The 16,221-nt window shown below is 43.2% G+C and overlaps 1 protein-coding gene across 18 annotated transcripts in view; it reads left to right on the forward strand.

Moving 5' to 3' along the window:
- The window catches only part of celf4 (CUGBP, Elav-like family member 4), a 1,146,342-nt gene that overhangs the window by 1,106,675 nt on the left and 23,446 nt on the right, over nt 1-16,221 (forward strand). For 8 of the 18 annotated variants that reach the window (XM_060829456.1, XM_060829519.1, XM_060829482.1 and 5 more), the window contains 3 exons: nt 3,542-3,607; nt 5,860-5,862; nt 13,352-13,432. In XM_060829456.1, coding sequence (XP_060685439.1) covers nt 3,542-3,607; nt 5,860-5,862; nt 13,352-13,432 — 150 coding nt within the window. The remainder of the gene's footprint in view (nt 1-3,541; nt 3,608-5,859; nt 5,863-13,351; nt 13,433-16,221) is intronic. The other 10 variants (XM_060829380.1, XM_060829406.1, XM_060829492.1 and 7 more) reach the window with 2 other exon arrangements.

Raw genomic sequence — 16,221 nt, forward strand, 5'->3', positions numbered from 1 at the left:
CATTCCACACAGCCACCACTCTCTGGGTGAAGAATTTTCTCCTCCTCTCTGTCCTGAATGGTCTACCCCGTATTTTTAAGCTGTGTCCTCTGGTTCGGCACTCACCCATCAGCGGAAACATGTTTCCTGCTGCCAGAGTGTCCAATCCTTTCATAATCTTATATGTCTCAATCAGATCCCCTCTCAGTCTTCTAAACTCAAGGGTATACAAGCCAGGAAGTGAGCATACAGTTAGGATGATAGAAAAGTGAGTATATATAGAACAGAGGAAGAATGGGACAGGGAGTATGAGTGAAAAGGGCCAGAGGGAGGGTGCATGAGTGTGATGATTGGGAAAGACAGAGTGAGTGTATATGTGTCGACGAGTCAGATGGAGGGGAAGTGTGAGCATTGGAGTGTGTATGGCTGGGAGGGTATGATGGAAAGTATGTGTGGATGGGCAAGTGAAAAGGAGAGTACAAGTGTGTCTGTTAGGGTGCAAGGGAGGGAAAGAGAACATGAGAATGTATGATGGGGAGGGAAGGATGGAGAGTCAATGTGTGTGGGTGAGGTGGAGGTAGTTGCTTATGAGATTGTGTGCTTATGAATGTGGATGAGGAAGAAAGTATGTAATCCCTGTGAGTGAAGAAGATACGTGCCCAAAAATTTTATTCGTTGGTTCAGCCTTTTGGGTTTTTTTAAATGGCCATTTTTTATTGCTTTGGAATTTTGTTTTTTTTTTAAAACACACATTTATTGTTATACCAAACTGTACTTTTCTGAAATGTTCACACTGCCCCCATGTGAGAGAAAAATTGAAGAATTACTACCCCCATGGAAAAAACATTGGACAACACTAGTCTATATAAGTGGAACTTGATTTTGTTGATATGCATCCATTGTGTGTGATAGGCCTTTTTCCATCTAACCCCTCTGATGTCTGCTGCCACCCCACCTAACTCTACCTTCACCCAGGAGTAAATTATGGCAAACTGTGATTTAAAGCCAAGGAGATGGAAGATATACCGAACAGTCAAAGGATGTGAGATGTTTGTGACTGGAGTTTTGTTTTGTGAGTTGATAGGAGTTCACGTTTTACTGATGCCACATGATATATGGTATAATAATAGCTTTCAATGCAGACTAATCAATCCTCTTCCTCTGCTACATTGATGGCTGCATTGGCACCACCTCGTGCTCCCGCGAGGAGGTTGAGCAATTCATCAACTTCACTAACACATTCCACCCTGACCTTAAATTTACCTGGACCATCTCTGACACCTCCCTCCCCTTCCTGGACCTCTCCATCTCCATTAATGATGACCGACTTGACACTGACATTTTTTACAAACCCACCGACTCCCACAGCTACCTGGATTACACCTCTTCCCACCCTACCTCTTGCAAAAATGCCATCCCGTATTTCCAATTCCTCCGCATCCACCGTATCTGCTCCCAGTAGGACCAGTTCCACCATAGAACACACCAGATGGCCTCCTTCTTTAGAGATCGCAATTTCCCTTCCCACATAGTTAAAGATGCCCACCAACGCATCTCGTCCACATCCCGCACCTCCGCCCTCAGACCCCACCCCTCCAACCGTAACAAGGACAGAACGCCCCTGGTGCTCACCTTCCACTCTACCAGCCTTCGCATAAACCAAATCATCCGCCGACATTTCCGCCAACTCCACAAAGGCTCCACCCCCACCCTCCCCACCCCTTTCCGCCTTCCGCAAAGACAGTTCCCTCCGTGACTACCTGGTCAGGTCCACACCCCTTTACAACCCACCCTCCCATCCTGGCACCTTCCCCTGCCACCGCAGGAACTGTAAAACCTGCGCCCACTCCTCCTCCCTCACCTCTATCCAAGGCCTTAAAGGAGCCTTCCACATCCATCAGAGTTCTACCTGCACATCCACTAATATCATCTTTTGTATCCGTTGCTCCCGATGCAGTCTCCTCTACATTGGGGAGACTGGGTGCTTCCTACCAGAGCGCCTGAGGGAACATCTCCGGGACACCTGCACCAATCAAACACACCACCCCGTGGCGCAACGTTTCAACTTCCCCTCCCACTCTGCCGAGGACATGGAGGTCCTGGGCCTCCTTCACCGCCGCTCCCTCACCACCAGATGCCTGGAGGAAGAATGCTTCATCTTCCGCCTCATAACACTTCAACCCCAGGGCATCAATGTGGACTTCAACAGTTTCCTCATTTTCCCTTCTCCCACCTCACCTTAGTTACAAACTTCCAGCTCAGCACTGTCCCCATGACTTGTCCAGACTTGTCCTATCTGCCTATCTCCTTTTCCACCTATCCTCTCCACCCTCTTCTCCCTGACCTATCACCTTCATCCCCTCCCCCACTCACCCATTGTATTCTATGCTACTTTCTCCCCACCCCCACCCTCCTCTAGCTTATCTCTCCACACTTCAGGCTCACTGCCTTTATTCCTGATAAAGGGCTTTTGCCCAAAATGTCGATTTTGCTGCTCCTTGGATGCTGCCTGAACTGCTGTGCTCTTCCAGCACCACTGATCCAGAATCTGGTTTCCAGCATCTGCAGTTATTGTTTTTACCTAATCAATTCAGTGGACAAACAAATGTATGAGGTTTCTGGTGCATTCAAACTGATCTATCCCTGGATCCACACAAATCACGGACCCCATTGTCTGGGGAACAGGGACGGTTACTCAGTAACGTGTCTCAGAGGCCACTGTAGTCAGTATATTCAACAGAAGGATGCTTAACAGCTGTTTCCCCCAACAGGAGTGAAGCTTATCCTGGAGGTCCAAGGCCAAAGAAGTGCCACAAACTTTTGCAGATCTAGAGATACATTTGGTTTATAGTTAAATGCAGTCATGTTACCATCAGAGCCACATGAAAGTAAATAAGAGGGACCCTGAGATCAGCCACCTCGCCCCTTAGATTAAATTTTCCAGCAGCTTTGGGTGTGTAGATAATTTAGTGCCAGTCTCTGAGTGTGCAACTAGGACAGTAACAGCCTGCTGTGGCCACCATTCCAATAGACATTATTTTCAGGGCAATTGGGTTAGCTAGATGTTTGGCACACGCACAAAACCCCATCATTGTTTCAAATTTCAGTAGCTGCTATTTTCCCATCCGTAGAACACAATAATCTGGAGCTGGAGTCTGATCTGACTTGAGCAGACTGAAAATGCTTTGAGAGAAAGCCTCACACCTCTTCAGTTTACCACTAAATGATATGCAAACCTGAAATAAAAAGTCCTTATGTTGTCCTTTGAACTCACTTTGATTCTATGAAGATATCCAACCCTCTTTTAACTGTTTAGAAAGCAGCAATTTTCTATTTCTGTCTGAGAATGGTCACTGCAGCGGAATCCTTCTGAATCATATAAGTTCGAGAGAAAACCACCCAGATATTTTCCCAATTTGAGCTCCCTTCAGAACAAAAAGTTTCGATATAAGATTCAATAATCTTTTTTAATCTTGTGTTGGTAACTACACTGCAGTCATCAGTCATGCAGATCTTACCAAGCTATGGAATATTAATACATTTCCTCTTTCTGTTTTGACAGCACAAAGTCCAACTACAGCTGATCCCTTGCAGCAAGCATACGCTGGAGTGCAGCAATACGCAGGTCGTTAGTATTAACACTTTGTCTAGCTCTACTTTGAGTCATTTTTAAAACGTTCAGTCTTATCAGGAGGTTTCGAAAAGTTAACTTTAATGGAAATACTTTGTTCCTTTGTCTGTTGAATTTGCCAAGTTATTCAACTTCCAAAATGATTTTAAGGCTGACATGTTGCATTGAATGCAAGTTTTCTTTATGCTCAGAAAGGCATACGCCAGATGTATGTGAAACTAAAATGAAAAATATTTTATACAATGCAAACTTGACAGGATTCACTTCTTAGAAAATCCTTTGTTGATGATACAGTAGAATAAGATTCTGAACAGGAGTAACTCTGAATGCTCAATCCAGGTTGGCTAGCTCTGTCTGAGCCCCCATTGTTATCCTGCAAAGAATCATTCACCCAGGTCTAAGGTTTGGTTTAGTGAGTGAGTTCAGGAATACCAGACGATAGAATTTCCTACAGTTTAGCATTATTGCACAGGAATGACAGAAAAAGAGCTTACTCTGGCACATGTAATTTCCATTCTCAGATGTAAATTTATGAACCAATGTTGACTCTGGTCAATAGTATAGTCCTGTCACCTCAGATTCTGAACTAAATAAAACAGGAGGTGTGCCAGTCTGCTTAGTAATAGACATTTGTTAGGATGTGAAGTATAAATAAGACTTTTAAAGAATATTATATATGTCCATACTTATTCTATTAACTGAAATATATAACAGAACTAAAGTAATGAAATATTACCTATTGTATGTCAGTATTTTATGACCAATTTCATGCATTTTGTGTACTAGCCATGGCTAGTTGGTAACAATCTTATGTCTGTGTTAGATTTTGTGGGGTTGAACCCTAGTCCAGTACTAGAGTGCAAAGGTCAAGGCTGACAATTCAGTATCATATTGAGGTAGTGCTGCACTGTCAGATCGCAACTTTCAGATGAGCAATTAAACTGCAAAGCTGATTTCCTTCTCAGGTAGATGTAAAACATCCCATCACACTAGTTCAAAGAAGACACAAGAGGTATCCCTGTATACTGGCCAATATTTATTCTGTATCCATATCACAAAAACACCTTAACTGATCATTACTATTTGCTGTATGCAAATTATATAATTCAATAATACAGTACAGTACATCTCAGGACCAGGACCTTCAGCCCTCCAAGCTTGCACCAATTCCTATACCTTATTTAGACCTGCTATTTATTGCCCATGCATGGTATCTATCCCTCTGTTTGCCTCCTGTTCATATGTCTATCAAGATACATCAGAAACATTGTTAACAAGTCTGCTTCCACCCCCACCTCCACCGACAGTGCATTCCAGGCACCCACAAAGGCCTGGAAAGTTTTCCCTGCACTTCTCCCTAAACTTTCCCCCCTCACACCTTGAACCTGTGCCCTCTTGTAGTTGACTATTCCACCTTGGGAAAGAGCCTATGACTATCTACCCTATCCATTCCTCTCATAATTTTGTAGACCTCTATCAGGTTTCCCCCTCAGTCTCTGACTTTCCAGTGAAAATAATCTGACTTTATCCAACCTGTCCTTGTAACTAAAATTCTCCAAACCAGGCAACATTCTGGTAAACCTTCTCTGCACCCTCTCCAAAGCATCCACATCCTTTTGGTAGTGTGGCGATCCGAAGTGCATGCAATACTCCAAATGTGGCCTAACCTAAAGTGTGTTAAATGTCAATGTAGAATTAACCCTCAAACAGCTGTTTCCAATCCACATTCTCCAATTCATGCCTAACTCAATTATAATTGGCCTTCCCCCAATTTAACGCTTTTACCCGAGGTCTACTCTCATCCTTATCCATAAATGTCTGAACACATACGGCATTATGATCTCTATTCCCAAAACACTCCCCCAACGAAACTTCGATTACCTGTCAGCTGGGTCATTTCCCAATACCAGGCTCAGTATGCCCGACTTTGACAAAGGGTCAGTTAGACTCGAAACGTCAGTTCTTTTCTCTCCTTACAGATGCTGCCAGACCTGCTGAGATTTTCCAGCATTTTCTCCTTTGGTTTCAAAAAACTCTCCTGGTCACACCGAACAAATTGCTCCCCACCCAAAGCCAGTCCCAGTCAATATGGGGCAAGTTAAATTCATCAACATTCTCACAACAGCCCTATTATTTTCACATCTCTCCAGAATCATTTTGGCTGCCCATGTTTTCGATATTACAGCAATAAATGAGGTCTGCAGATGCTGGAGATCACAGCTGCAAATGTGTTGCTGGTCAAAGCACAGCAGGTTAGGCAGCATCTCAGGAATAGAGAATTCGACGTTTCGAGCATAAGCCCTTCATCAGGAATAAGAGAGAGAGAGCCAAGCCGGCTGAGATAAAAGGTAGGGAGGAGGGACTAGGGGGAGGGGCGATGGAGGTGGGATAGGTGGAAGGAGGTCAAGGTGAGGGTGATAGGCCGGAGTGGGGTGGGGGCGGAGAGGTCAGGAAGAGGATTGCAGGTTAGGAGGGCGGTGCTGAGTTGAGGGAACCGACTGAGACAAGGTGGGGGGAGGGGAAATGAGGAAGCTGGAGAAATCTGAATTCATACCTTGTGGTTGGAGGGTTCCCAGGCGGAAGATGAGGCGCTCCTCCTCCAGCCGTCGTGTAGTTGTGTTCTGCCGGTGGAGGAGTCCAAGGACCTGCATGTCCTCGGTGGAGTGGGAGGGGGAGTTAAAGTGTTGAGCCACGGGGTGATTGGGTTGGTTGGTTCGGGCGGCCCAGAGGTGTTCTCTGAAGCGTTCCGCAAGTAAGCGGCCTGTCTCACCAATATAGAGGAGGCCACATCGGGTGCAGCGGATGCAATAGATGATGTGTGTGGAGGTACAGGTGAACTTGTGGCGGATATGGAAGGACAGACATCTATTATAAACCGACTGACTCCCACAGCTACCTGGACTACACCTCCTCCCACCCTGCCCCCTGTAAAAACGCCATCCCATATTCCCAATTCCTTCGTCTCCGCCGCATCTGCTCCCAGGAGGACCAATTCCAACACCGCACAACCCAGATGGCCTCCTTCTTCAAGGACCGCAGATTCCCCCCAGACGTGATCGACGATGCCCTCCACCGCATCTCCTCCACTTCCCGCTCCTCCGCCCTTGAGCCCCGCTCCTCCAACCTCCACCAAGACAGAACCCCACTGGTTCTCACCTACCACCCCACCAACCTGCGCATACAACGTATTATCCGCCGCCATTTCCGCCACCTCCAAACGGACCCCACCACCAAGGATATATTTCCCTCCCCTCCCCTATCAGCGTTCCGCAAGGACCACTCCCTTCGTGACTCCCTTGTCAGATCCACACCCCCCACCAACCCAACCTCCACCCCCGGCACTTTCCCCTGCAACCGCAGGAAATGTAAAACTTGCGCCCACACCTCCACACTCACTTCCCTCCAAGGCCCCAAGGGATCCTTCCATATCCGCCACAAGTTCACCTGTACCTCCACACACATCATCTATTGCATCCGCTGCACCCGATGTGGCCTCCTCTATATTGGTGAGACAGGCCGCTTACTTGCGGAACGCTTCAGAGAACACCTCTGGGCCGCCCGAACCAACCAACCCAATCACCCCGTGGCTCAACACTTTAACTCCCCCTCCCACTCCACCGAGGACATGCAGGTCCTTGGACTCCTCCACCGGCAGAACACAACTACACGACGGCTGGAGGAGGAGCGCCTCATCTTCCGCCTGGGAACCCTCCAACCACAAGGTATGAATTCAGATTTCTCCAGCTTCCTCATTTCCCCTCCCCCCACCTTGTCTCAGTCGGTTCCCTCAACTCAGCACCGCCCTCCTAACCTGCAATCCTCTTCCTGACCTCTCCGCCCCCACCCCACTCCGGCCTATCACCCTCAATTTGACCTCCTTCCACCTATCCCACCTCCATCGCCCCTCCCCCTAGTCCCTCCTCCCTACCTTTTATCTCAGCCGGCTTGGCTCTCTCTCTCTTATTCCTGATGAAGGGCTTATGCTCGAAACGTCGAATTCTCTATTCCTGAGATGCTGCCTAACCTGCTGTGCTTTGACCAGCAACACATTTGCAGATATTACAGCAATAACAACAGTTCAAAATACTGCATTGACTGTTTTAGGATAATCTGAGGTCATGAAAGTTGTATTATGTACGAAAGCATTTCCTTTGTAGCATTTATGCTATTTCCTGCTCTCTACTGCCAGAGTTATAGCACAAGAAACCCTGCAGAATTCCTGTATTTATTCTCATCTGTCATTTAAACAGCTTCATGTCAATGACACTAATATTAGCAGACCATCATTTTGAAATTAATATATAGCAGGGTAAATTTTATATGCATTACCTAAATGCATAGTACTAGATCTCAAAATAATTGGCTATACTACTAACATGCGATTGGCATGATGTCACTACAACTTTATTTTGTTCATCAAAATTATAGAGTAGCTTAAAGTAATTTATGGTGCCAGAAACAACTATAGGGAAGGAGATAGTTTTGAGGGATAAAGGAAAGCGCACCGTACCTCAGAGTTATTTGTCTGACAGCTGAAATGTCTAATAGGTATTTTTTAGTTCATGCAATTGGTTTTTTGGACATAAAGAAAGCTCCAAAAAATTGAAGCAAGAAATAGGAAGTTATTTCTTTCTTGATGTCTTTCATGTGGTTTGATATCACACTTATAATGTGCAAATAGTTTTGTTTTGTCATCTGACCTTTCAAGTATCAAATTGCTACTGTCCTGTATTTATTGCAATGTTTCACAAACTCACTTTGGCAATAATTTAATCATTGCATGCATTCTGCATTGATTCAATTTTAATTGCTTTCCAGATTGGAGTGATAATAGTCTTAGTTATCTGCCCTAAGAACAATTATGTTAGTGAAGTTATACCGCAGTCATTTTTCATTGCAGTACAAGATTTACACCAGACATTAGGTGCACTTTAGAAGCATCTCATAGTACATTTAGAACTCCCTGGTACACTGTCTTGAGGATCTGTGCAGCAAATTGTTGCAATGTCAAGAATATTAGAGTTTCTTCATATTGTTTTGTTACAAAAAGGAATGGTACCAAAGCATTACATCAAAAGTAATTATATTCTGAACAGAGAATTGTAGGGAATGACAGGTGTCTGTGAGATCGATTCAATTTTCAGAAATGTGTACGATGCAGTACATTTCTTTCCATTTTGTACGATAGCATCTCTTTGTTGTCCAGTAATGATAAGGGCCACTAGAGGGAGAGAGATGGGTTCTGAGATTCTACACCATTCACCTGATCTACAGCCAAGCAGATCATTGGGGGTCTGCTATCAACATGCTGTTCGGACAATCAGGCAATTGAATGCTACAAAGTAGGCGAGAGTAACAGATCTGTATTCAAGAAGTGTTAAACTAAAACTGAATCTCCTTTAACAATTTAGAGTCAGTCTCTTCCCAGGCGGGGAAATCATGTTGCTTGTGAATTTCTCATCACTCTATGATACCAAAAACAGAGATCAAACAGATTCTTTGCAGAAATAACATTGATTTGCTTTTACTCTGTTTCTACCACAAGTAACTACTTTGATTTATTTTTGGTAAGAGTAAAGGGTTAAACATCAGTCCCAAATTATACTGCCCCAGAGGCATTTCTAGTCAAACTTAAAATGTGCAAAGCTTGAAGTTAGTCTAGAAATTACTAAACATTATTTGTTCAGTTTCACTGCAGAACAAATCAACAGGGCAAATAAAATCTTATTCAGGATAAACTCACTGAGCAAGCACCAAATTAAATGGCACACTTCAGAAGAATTATGTGATGGTTATCCAGGAATGCTTATTACATAAATTACAATACAGAGGGCAGAAATAGGTAGGGATTAATAACATATATAAATGCCAAGAATATACATATAAATGAAAGGAACGATGTGTTAACTCTTTACACGACCACATTTTCAGATTGTAGGGAATTTAAAGTAAACTCAGCCATTTAGCTGCAGCAGGATTGGACCTGTGTCTTCAAAGCAGCAGTATAGACCTCTCTGAGTTCAATCTCATTATCACTAAACCACTATCTTCCCTTTAAGTTTCTTTGGACCTCTGCTGTTTCTCACTAAAAAAAAACTTGGGTTTACCCTTATAGTTCTGAGGTGGATGACTTCACAATTGCCTCCTTTGAAATCCATTTGTCACAGATTAACCCATTTCTTTCAATATCTCTTTGAAATTTTATGCTTCCTTATGGTACTCATGCATCATTTTAGTGAAATACAGTTGTTGTTTTAAATAGCACTGGAAGGGACCAGCAAAAGCTTAATGAAAAGACCGCGAGGTCATGCTGAACCTTGAATATAGAGGACAAAGAAGAGAAGTTAGTGGCAGACCATAATAGAAAATACATTTTTGGAACAAGAATAAAAGAAAATAATTCATGTATTCCATGGGTTTTGTTTTAAGGCTGGCAATAAGTTATCTTGTTCTCACATAAAACCAAGCTTACCCATGACACAAAGGTAGGGAGTCTCATGTGGAATGTTGATGTATTGGTAATGGGTTAGTTATCCAGAGATTAAGGAAAATACCCTGACAACATAAGCCGTTGTGTTGTTGGTGAGATTAAAGTTTTGCTAATAACTCTGAAAGTGCAAGCCATTTTTTGTTATGGTAACCATGGAATTATTATTGATTGTTGTAAAAACCCATCTGGCTTGCTAAGGTCTCCATTATGGAAGGAAACCTGCTATCTGGACATGTTCTGCCTACATGTGGCTCCCCAATATCCACAACAGTGTGGTAGATTGACCTCTGAAATAACTGTGCAAGTTATACTAAACTGATGCAACAGCTTGAGGGCAATTAGAACCTTGTGACTGATGGTCACATCCCATCAAAAAGTATTGCTGGTTCATTTTAAATGATTTTCTCTGTAGTCCCCCATTGCATTCCTGTTTTATAGGAACACTATCAGTGCCTTCTGTGTCTGGAGTAGCCTTGTTAAGAGGATTACTGGATTTAATGGAGAAAGGAGCGAATTGTAGCCATAATATTTGAAGAAAGGAGATTGTCCTGCCCTGAGGAGGATCTGTAAACTGTTCCCCTTAGTAATTCAAAGCAGCATTGAATATAGAACATAGAAAGGTACAGCACAGAACAGGCTCTTTGGCCCATGATGTTGTGTCGAGGTTTAATCCTAATGTAAAATAGAGTAACTTAACCTACGCACCCCTCAACTCACTGCTTTCCATGAGCATGTTCAGTAGTCACTTAAATGCCCCTAATGACTCTGCTTCCACCACCACAGCTGGCAATGCATTCCATGCATTCACAACTTTCTGTGTCAAGAACCTACCTCTGACATCTCCTTTATACCTTCCCCCTAATATCTCCAAACTATGACTCCTCATACCAGTTAATCCTGCCCTGGGGAAATGTCTCTGGCTATTGACTCTATCTATTCCTCTCATTATCTGGTACACCTTGATCAGGTCTCCTCTCTTCCTCCTTCTCCCCAGAGAGGAAAGTTCAAGCTTTTTCAACCTTTCTTCATAAGGCAAACCCTCCAGTCCAGGCTGTATCCTGGTAAACCTTCTTTGCACTCTCTCCAAAGTCCCTGTATCTTTCTGATAGTAGGGTGACCAGAACTGGACACAATATTCCAAGTGTGGCCTCACCAGGGACTTGTAGAGCTGCAGCAAAACCTTGCGGCTCTTAAACTCGATCCTGCTTGTTAATGAAAGCCAAAACACCATATGCTTTCTTAACAACCCTATCCACTTCGGTGGCAATTTTGAGCGATCTATGTACTTGCACACCCAGATCCCTCTGTTCCTCCACACTGCCAAGAATCCTGTCTTTAATCCTATATTCAGCATTCGAGCTCAATCTTCCCAAAATGCATCACTTTGCATTTACCCAGGTTGAACTCCATCTGCCATTTCACAGCCCATCTCTGCATCCTGTCTATTTCGTGCTGCAGCCTGCAGTAGCCCTCTATACTATCGATGACACCTCCAACCTTTGTGTCATCTGCAAATTTATTAACCCACCCCTCAACCTCCTCATCCAAGTCATTTAAAAAAACTACAAAGAGCAGAGGCCCAAGAACAGAGCCCTGTGGGACCCCACTCATCACTGACCTCCAGGTAGAATACTTTCCATCTACAACCACTCTCTGCCTTCTGTCAGCCAGCCAATTCTGAATCCAGATAGCCAAATCTCCCTGTATCCCATACTTTCTGACTTTATGAATGAGCCTACCATGGGGAATCCTATCAAATGCCTTGCTGAAGTCCATATACACCACATCCACTGCTTGATTGTCATCGACCTGTCTTGACACCTCAAAGAACTCAATAAGATTTGAGACATGACCTGCCCCTCACAAAGCCATGCTGACTGCCTTTAATCACACTATGCTTTGCCAAATAGTCACAAATCCTATCTCTCAGAATTCTTTCACAAAGTTTGCTGACTACAGACAATTCATACAGATCTTAGGCTGACTAAAGTAAACACAATGCAGCAGGTAGTATCAAACTGACCACCAATTATTTGACTTTTGATTTTGAGTCGTAGAGATGTACGGTATGAAAACAAACCCTTCTGTCCAACTTGTCAATGCCAACCAAATATCCTAGATAGTTCCATTTGCCAGCATTTGGCCCATATCCCTCTAAATCCTTCCTATTCACATACCCATCCAACTGCCCTTTAAATGGTGTATTCACTGCTGGGTCAGACAACTCTGTAGGCTTCTTTCTCCATTTGGTCTCATGTGCTCACTGCCACTGCCTTTGTCTGCCTTTCTTCTTTTTTTAAAGTACCATTGTTTTGATCTTTTTATTCCCAAAGTTCCAAAACAATGCAACAGCTTGTAAAACAGTAATTACTATTCCTAGAATTCAAGGAAATCAGTTCCAACTCTGAAAATACCTCAAAAAAGGAGCAGCTCGTACAGCCACAATGTTTTCCCATCCTCCATCTTGGATTACCCAGAATCCAGTGTGTCAGAAATTCAAGTCCAGATTGTGACAACTGGCCAACCAAATATCGCCTATTTTACATTTACTTAACAAAAGTTAAAGTTATCTCCAGAAACTCAATGGGAAGAGAGAGCTAGACATTTCCCAAGATAATTGGAAAGGGTTACATATTAGCTATAGATTTTTACAACAAATATAATGTTAGCGCCCTGACCTTTAATGATCGTACCTTTTTCAAATAATGCAGTATTGTCATATTTAAATGTCACTGTCCATTGCCATTTGTTTTGCATTGATTTCCATTATCTTAGTGAAAAATTTGCAACATTGGCCAAATATAGATGAAAATTTAATGAGGTAGGTTTGGGAATGTATTTGCAAGGGAGTAATTGCTTGCCAGAGGCCAATGTTTGTGTTTTGGAGATTTATCAAGATCTTGCCTTGTAGTTATTAACCTGACACAGCCGTCCAATATTTTGGCTGGAGAGGTTGAATAACTTCCATTTTGATGCTAAAATGAGAGAAACCAGTTCCATCCTCACTCACTATAACCTTTGGACATATCACCTGCATTGTTTATTATTCCTTCCTTATGGTGTTAGGTTATGTGAAATGCTTGCTCCAGATAACAGTTCCAAGATTTTTAAGAAAAGGAGGAGAGACTATTTATTGGTAAAATTTACATTAGCGATTAAAGAGAGTTATAATTTTTGTCAACACAGTTTGCACTAAATTACAAGTTAAACTGTACAATACACTGATCTGGGATATCATCTCTGCATTCCAGCTGCCTATCCTGCTGCCTATGGCCAGATTAGTCAAGCCTTTCCACAGCCACCTCCAATGATACCCCAGCAACAGAGAGAAGGTAAGTTATTCCCTATATTCATAACATCGATAGATTACCAGGGCAGGCTATATATGGATTCAAGCTATATGGAATTTATTCAGTCATCATCATAATTCATGAAAAAGTAAATGGTCTTTGATGTACTAAGTGGAGCAAATATTATCTTTATTGACTGTTGGCTCTATTAGGTACAATTATGCAACAATGTAAATCCAGAGAATGCACCATTTCATTTGGCCAATGGTTCCCATATCCAATGAGCATATAACACAAAAAAAGCCACAGTATAAGAGAGGACATAGACATCTCTGTACTAGAAAGAAGGAATTTGTGAAATAGCTAAAGAGGCACCACTCCACATCAAATATAGGACACATTTGGAGGTACGTCCCAAGCCTATGTCAGCTAGAATGGCAATTGAACTCATGCTGTTGCCATTATTTTCAATCACATGTTCAAATAATGTTGTCTTTAGTTTCTACCTGAACCACTGACACAGTCAGATATAATTTATGGTCTTATCAGCAACATCAATATAATACTTAACAATAAAAGTAATTCTAGTCATAATGAAATCTAATAATCTAATGCTGTATTGGTTTGTCAAGCTAATTTTTAAGCCATGTTAGAGTCAACAGCTTTCTCTGACTCAACATTTAGGCACCGAACTGAGTCAAGTTGGATCTAAGAACATTATTCAGACCAGCTGTACATTGTGCTACCTGGTGAATCATGGACAAAGGAAAATGCAGCCCTTGGTGGTACAGGACGTATCATAATTTAACTTGAATGCTTTTCTCAGTAAGGTTATGGAATAGCAATCTGCATCAGGAACTTTGACTGATGTGACAAATTGCCAATCTAACTGAGTTGGAGAAAGTGAGGACTGCAGATGCTGGAGATCAATGTCAAAAATGTGGCACTGGAAAAGTACAGCAAGTCAGGCAGCATCCAAGGAGCAGGAGAGTCGACGTTTTGGACATAAGCCCTTCGTCAGGAAAGTAGGGGTGGGCCTAAGGGGGCTAAGAGATAAATAGGAGGGGGATGGAGCTGGGGGGAAGGTAGTCATGAAAGTGATAGGTAGGTGAAGTTGGGGGGTGATTGTGATAGGTCAGAGGGGCGGTGGGAGCGGATAGGTGGGAAGAAAGATGGACAGGTAGGACAGCTCAAGAGGGTGGTGCCAAGTTGGAGGGTTGGATCTGGGAGAAGGTGGAGAAGGGGAGATTAGAAAACTGGTGAAATTAACATTGATTCCTTGTGGTTGGAGGGTCAAAGGCAGAAGTTTATTTAACTAAGAAAAAAACTTGTGATCAAATGTGTCACCATCTGGTCTGTACCAGTTCCACACTTGAAAAATGCATTTAATATTCAGCCATTAGTTAGGTCCCTCAGTTAGGTAAAAACAATGACTGCAGATGCTGGAAACCAGATTCTGGATCAGTGGTGCTGGAAGAGCACAGCAGTTCAGGCAGCATCCAAAGTGCAGCGAAATCGACGTTTCGGGCAAAAGCCCTTCATCAGGAATAAATGCAGTGAGCCTGAAGGGTGGAGAGATAAGCTAGAGGAGGGTGGAGGTGGGGAGAAAGTAGCATAGAGTACAATAGGTGAGTGGGGGAGGGGATGAAGGTGATAGGTCAGGGAGGAAAGGGTGGAGAGGATAGGTGGAAAAGGAGCTAGGCAGATAGGACAAGTCCGGACAAGTCATGGGGACAGTGCTGAGCTGGAAGTTTGGAACTAGGGTGAGGTGGGGAAAGGGGAAATGAGGAAACTGTTGAAGTCCACATTGATGCCCTAGGGCTGAAGTGTTTAGATTAGACTTAGATTAGACTTACAGTGTGGAAACAGGCCCTTCGGCCCAACAAGTCCACACCGACCCGCCGAAGCGCAACCCACCCATACCCCTACATTTACCCCTTACCTAACACTACGGGCAATTTAGCTTGGCCAATTCACCTGACCCGCACATCTTTGGACTGTGGGAGGAAACCGGAGCACCCGGAGGAAACCCACGCAGACACGGGGAGAACGTGCAAACTCCACACAGTCAGTCGCCTGAGTCGGGAATTGAACCCGGGTCTACAGGCGCTGTGAGGCAGCAGTGCTAACCACTGTAAGCATTAGTGACAATCTCTATTCTTACTGCTGTAACACCTTAAGTACATTTTAATTGCATTATTATGACTAACTTTGGCAGCTTTAGCCCTTACAATGTCAAGAAGGTTGAGCTGAATGAATGTGGTATATCCAAACTGTAACTTCTCGTCTCCTTTAAAGTTTACACATCTAGAGCAGAACAGAATGTCATCTTGCACTGCAACCCAACTATATTCTATATATTACAACATTTGAAAAGTATTTCATTGGCTGTGAAGTATTTTGCGACATCCTAGGGTCATGAAAAGTATTATATAAATGCATTTATTTATTTCAGTGAAAAATCTTCAAGGCAAATATCTGCGTAATTTATGACTGAGATTTTCTAAAGTGCATCCTGAAACAATTTTGCTGAAAATGGTGAATCCTGTCCAATAAGTTAGTATGCTACAAAATGTAATAACCACACAAAGGCTCAAGTAGAAACCTAGTGAATTAGATTAGATTCCTTACAGTGTGGATTAGATTAGATTAGATTACAGCGTACATTAGATTAGATTCCTTACAGTGTCCACACCGACCCGCCGAAGCGCAACCCACCCATACCCCTACAGGCAATTTAGCACGGCCAATTCACCTGGCCCGCACATCTTTGGACTGTGGGAGGAAACCAGAGCACCTGGAGGAAACCCACACAGACACAGGGAGAATGT

The sequence above is a fragment of the Hemiscyllium ocellatum genome, chromosome 1, assembly GCF_020745735.1.
Source record: "Hemiscyllium ocellatum isolate sHemOce1 chromosome 1, sHemOce1.pat.X.cur, whole genome shotgun sequence".
Classification (NCBI taxonomy): Eukaryota; Metazoa; Chordata; class Chondrichthyes; order Orectolobiformes; family Hemiscylliidae; genus Hemiscyllium; species Hemiscyllium ocellatum.